Source organism: Azolla caroliniana, unplaced genomic scaffold (assembly GCF_043228905.1).
Source record: "Azolla caroliniana isolate FFs.n. ecotype wild unplaced genomic scaffold, voAzoCaro1.0.p SCAF_3, whole genome shotgun sequence".
Lineage (NCBI taxonomy): Eukaryota > Viridiplantae > Streptophyta > Polypodiopsida > Salviniales > Salviniaceae > Azolla > Azolla caroliniana.
Window position 1 is genome coordinate 24,392,275 of NW_028230438.1, and position 5,988 is coordinate 24,398,262.

Below are 5,988 nucleotides of genomic sequence, written 5' to 3' on the forward strand. Positions count from 1 at the left end.
GCACAAACTCTGACGTACTTTGTTAAGATGTCAACAAATGACTAACTATCAACGATCTTGCATATTTGTCATCCTTTCCAGAATTAATGACATTCCACCAATTAGCTTCAACCGTGATGTTTCCCAACCAAACTCCCATCTTCTCTATAAAGTGTGCCACCATTTCTATCCAAGGTCACCCCCCCCCCTCTCTCTCTCTCTCTAGGGAAAACACACAATTCTACTAATACTTGCATGTGAAAACCATTGCATTAGTGTTACCGCTACATGGGTGGTGAGACATGTTGAATTGCTAGTAGGCAAGACAATACGATGTCCATCTTTGGTTTCAAGTTGACCTCTATGAATTTTTCAAATGACCACTATATTAGCGTTAATAATGTCAACACAACAAACTTGTTGGATCTAAGATATTTAACTTTGATGAGCAAACAAACATTGTGTGAAGCAATGACAACTATCTCTCACTTAAACAATGCAGAAGAAACAATTGCCTATTGCTAGTTCGCAACTTCGAATGAAGACCTTCACTAACCACGTATCAAGATATGTCATCCATAATTAGAGTTACGGACCTTTCATTCTTGTTAAGGCTTTAGATTATAACCATTGAAAAGATACAATGAAACAATGGTATAGAGATTAGTAATCACTTGTGAAAACAACATCTAATCCCATAAATGCTAATCAACCCACAATTGCTTATGGGTTTGTATAGATAAAGGAACTTCATCGATGTTTTCTCTCTTTCACACTTACACGCATTAACAATGCACATAGTTAAACAAACATTGTTAGGTTATTCTACAGGCCCGCTCTCCGTAAACAAAGTGTAACTATTGTTGAGAGAGCATAGGAATGCCAACAAGGACAATGAGTTGATAGGAAGAAGACAATTGCATACAATTGCTAGATCATGGGGATTATTTGCTCATCACAATTGATGTGTTCGATAACATCCATACGAAAACAACCAACATTGGATATTGTGTCCCCTAAAAACTACCCACCCAACAACAAAGACAATGAGTTGATAAGAAGAAGACAATTGCAGACAGTTGCTAGGTCACAATTGATGTGTTTGATGACGTCCATATGAAAACAACCAACATTGGATATTGTGTCCCCTAACAACCACCCATGTCGTGCAAAGTAGTCATGTACTTCGTGCCTATAAAATCATCTCAGTAATCATTAACAATAGTAAAGTTGCCTCAAGCATTAAGATCATTGTCATGGTCCATGGATATTAAGGAAACATAGATAATTGTAATTTTGTTTTAGTATGAATAAACTCAAGTTGTCCATATTTGTGGCCTATTTACTTCTCTTGATGAGCGTGTACTTTATCATAACGACAAAACTAGCCAAAGGGACGAATGTAAAGACAATACACATTTTAATGATAATACATGTTAGACCATGTTGTTCTTTACTTTATATGGACATTATGATTTTATATTTGCATCAATCATCATTTAAGTTTCTTGGATTTATAAGCTTTAGTTTGAAAGTGATTTTACCTTTCAAAGATCATTCTTCATTTAAAGGCCACTTTCTTTCGATATTTCAGGTTATTTTAAGTTAGGGTTAGATCCTTCCACTTTGCGGTTGTTTATGATCAATTTCAACATTAAGAAAAAGGAACTAAAAAACATTGATTGTTTGAAATCTAATATGACCGACAATCTTTCCTACTATTTTTGCAATTTTGAAATATATAGAACAAAAGACCTTATTGTATAGCATTTCTTTCACACATAGAAGCATTTATATTGCCGATGTGGCGCATCCAAATAGAGTAGTCTTATCAATATTATTGTCAACATGACATGTTGTTGTGAGTACATTAATGATATTGATCAATAAGGTCATAATACAAAGTCAATCTTAGTAGCACTTGCCTCAAGTGAATATAGACATTGTCATAGTAAATAATATTTTTGTGCATATCAAGTGACCCTTCAAGAAAACTTTAGCGTTAGGCCTTCCAAACAAGTAGTTTCTTTTAGTAGTGTATATCATAGTTGTGTTGTGCAAGTAAGTGAAGATAAATTGAGAGAGAGAGAGAGAGAGAGTTATGTATTTGAGTGATTTTAACATGGCATTAAATTTTGTGAGTGATAACCCTAACTCAAATGTTAATCGATTTCACATCATCAACTTCCAACTTAAGTTTTTTAGTAATTCAAGTATGAGAACATGCATACAAGTAGTATTTGTTATACATAGACATTGGAAATGAGTAAGTTACTTTCTCACTGCTTTGCATTGCATAAAAAAGGAATGCACTTTGGGTATTGTCGAAAATTCTGAACCATGGCCAATATGGATTACTTTAGTTGGGTAGTATACAGGTTTGGAGATTCCGATGATTTGGGTGTTGGAATGGGGGGGTTTATTATATGTTTTGCTTATATTAGAAAACTCGCGTGCAAGAGTTACGATTCCGTGTGCAAATGTTTCTTTCTCTCTATACAGATTTGTTTCATTTTTCCTTAGAATAAAAACCATGAGATACATAATTAGGGGTAATGAATACAATTTGTTTTTAGTAGGAATTGGTTAGTTACAAAAGAATGATCCAAATGATAGGATTAATGATGGACAACATGTATGTGGTTCGTCACTCAGGATAAAGAGGCTTGAAAGGAGACCTTGGTATTAGGGAGCCAATTAGACCCAGATATGAAATTTTGGACGGTAAATACATTCGCATCAACCTTCGACATTGCCGTCCGCACACCTTTCCATGCCACGCGTCCCCCCGTCTTCGCTCCATCGCCGGTATTTTGATACTCACCATAATACAATGTGTCGGTGTAAGGATTGGTCGGATCCCAAGGTAGCCAACCCGCAGGGTCAATGGCACTCGAGATGCTGCATTGCATCCACACCGTTCGGGAGTAGGCCTTCCAAGGCCTCCCGAAATAGCTTTTCACACTGTAGGCCGATGCGAGTAGGTCTTTGTCTGCGGCCACTGTGCACAAGTGGAAGCTAAACCCACTCACGTCGTCCGACACTTTCCGGCCCTGTGCCGTGAATGTGTTCTTCTGGTTGGGCATTGGCTGGCGGCCCAACACATTGCACTTTTGGAAGACGGCGATCGCGTTCCCGAAGATGAAGTCGACGGTGCCACGGATGGTGCACCCCGTGTAGAACTGCCGGTTCGCCAACGCGTAGAGCGTATCCTGGTAACCGTCGAACCCGCACGAATCGAAGACCGCGTAGTCCGAGTTCACACGTAGGGCAACCGCCTGGTGGCCACTCGGCCCGGCTGTGTTGCGGAAAGTGATCCCTCTCGCGATGAAGTACGGGGGCGACACAGCTGCACAATATCACAATCCCAAACTAGAAATTCTTAATTCCCAGATTATGCATATATACATTGATCTATGAAGGCAGGCAAAAAAGCTTTGAAGTATGATAATGAATGGGGCACTACCACCAATGAAATCTCTAGTGCTAGTAAACCCGAGAAACTAGATCGAAATGTCCCTTGTATTACCTACGGTGGCGGAGTTGTAAGTGGTGCTCCCACCCGTGAAACTTTTGCTTCCGGTGATGATGGTTAGCCCTATGCCGTCTCCGATGAGTGTCAAATTCTTCATCGATTTCGGTATCGTAACGTACTCGCTATACACTCCCTTCTTGATGTAGATGGTGAAAGTGGTTGTTCTTTTGGAAGGAACATTGGCCAAGGCTTCTTTTATGGTCTTGTATTTGCCACTCCCATCTTGAGCCACGATGATATCGGCAGTCACCGCACTCGTAGCACTTTGAAGCATTCTCCGATCGGATTCCGATAACCAATCGGGGAACCCATCGGCATTGTTCAGATTCATCATGTTATGTTGGTCATTGTTCAGATGCATCATGTTATGTTGGTCTTCAGATGGGATTGATGAGAAGTGATGAGCATCAATAATGTGACCATGGGATTGTGATGAGATGAAGCTACCGGCATTGGAAGGGTCTGAATCGAAATTGAGGAGCCGGCGGCGTCTAAAGTGGAGTTTTTGAGACACCAAGTCTTTCCAGGAGGAGACATCAGTCCCGAGATTAGAGAGCGCGTTTACGATCCCCAGCACGATGATGATCCCTTTCGAGACCTTCTCTTGCGAGTCGACGAGTAGAACCCTCATATTATCATCGCCACCAGAACTCGAGACATTGGTAAAGACATCCGACAGGCCCTCAGAGCATGCCAATTGAAAACCCATGGTACCACTCAATTGGGCCTTGATATTGAAGAGCTCGGATTTCAGCGCGAGCAAGCTGAGCGATTTCAGATCCACCACAGATGAGTTAAGTTGATCGGTCGAGAGGTCCATTAGCTCGATGCAATCATGGATGGACTGCGAGAGCGCGGACGAGTTCTTCAGAGTAGCCGCAGTGGACAATAATACTGATACCGACTCGTTGATGAAGGATCCAGCGAGGCCGAGGGCTATGGTGGCCAATTGGAGGGGATTGGCCGAGAGAGCCCCTGGTTGGGACGAGAGCCAGTCGAAGCAGAGCTCCGGGTAGAGTGTGGCATTACACGCGGTTTGGATCGCGGCAGTGCCGGACATAAGGTCATCCACACTGCCGCTTCCGTGGTCCGGATCGGAACTGTTATTATGTCTCGCACGCACTGCCAACAGGATGCATAATGCCGCCAATAAGGAAACCACCAAGACCCCGCAAATCACTGCGAAGAAGCAACGGGCCTGCGATTTCTTGATGTTGGTATTATTCTCGGTGTAGCTTGATTCGTATTCGGGATTCAGCTTCACAGAGTCGAGCTTCCCGTACGCGCGGAGCGAAGAATTGGATCGCTTCGAGAAGCTGAGCACGCGCGGCATCACGTGGTGATCCACTTCCATGATTATTTACTTCAATTTCTTCCAAGAATTAGGAATGCTAATGATTCCTCCAAGAATTAGGAATGCTAATAATTCTTCCGAAAATTAGGAATGCTAATAATTCCTCCAAGAATTAGGAATGCTAGTGATTCTTCCTAGAATTAGGAATGCTGATGATTAGACTTATAATTGTGAGAACAGCTGAGGAGGTGGACAAGGAACGTAATAGCAGTAGCACTAGTAGTTACAGAAGGGGCTTAGGTGTGCTAGTAATTACATTGGCTAGATTAAAAATGAATTAGAAATGCTAATGATGGAGTTCGAGGGGCTAATCGCTGTGATTCTATACAATTATTACAAATTGCAAAAAATGCATAGAGTAATTTATATATATCGTTTGTTTATTTAAATATTAGATTGATTAGTTTTGTATTTATTGTTAATACTGGTCTTACTTTGATTTAGCAAGTGGTAGCCAATAAATACTGAGCACTATATGTTGTAAGCCAATAAAATAAAACAAACCAAAATACTGTTCTCCATGATATAATTTAATCAGATAAAAAAACAATTTCTTTTGACAATTTTATAAGTAGAGAGCTGATTAATTTATACATTGATGACAGCTCATTTTAAAACATAAACTTCCTGTAGTCCACATGTGTAGTAAGTGTGGGCCCTTAATACCTATGAGTTATAAGTTATAACCTCCCTCTCCCAAAACAAGTTCTTTCTAGTCAACCTAGTGCCTAGTGGAAACCTCCCCAACTCACTACATGCTTGTTTGAAGTTCCTTTGTGTCTCATGCGTATATAATGATGATGATTGTGGCCCCCATCGTTTCTGTGTTCGTGTATCCTGTGGTGATCATGGGTTGAGCCTAACTGTCCTCTGATGTCTGTAACCAACCCCATGTGCACTCGCTCTTGCTAGCCCACCGAAAGTTCACAATTTTGGATTATTGCTCCGTATGCGCGCTTTTCGTAACGCGCTAATGCCCCAAGTTACTAGGTACTTCTTCAGTGTATCGCTGTCATTCATCCACAGCCTTTGACATTTATGTTCCTCCTCCATGTTCTAAGATCGTGCTTCTAATATCCATTTTTGGTCGTTTTGCTTTCCCATCTGACCCTCACATTCT

General features: G+C 41.0%; 1 protein-coding gene across 1 annotated transcript; it reads right to left on the bottom strand.

Annotated features, from left to right (window-relative positions):
• Positions 1–2,525: 2,525 nt before the first annotated feature.
• Positions 2,526–5,309, bottom strand: LOC147866770 (pectinesterase 3-like). The gene is made up of 2 exons (XM_087317252.1): positions 3,509–5,309; positions 2,526–3,328 (listed from the first exon to the last, which is right to left on the bottom strand). Exons 1-2 carry the CDS (start codon positions 4,866–4,868, stop codon positions 2,631–2,633), a joined length of 2,058 nt encoding a protein of 685 aa, XP_087173378.1. The 5' UTR covers positions 4,869–5,309; the 3' UTR covers positions 2,526–2,630.
• Positions 5,310–5,988: the final 679 nt, after the last annotated feature.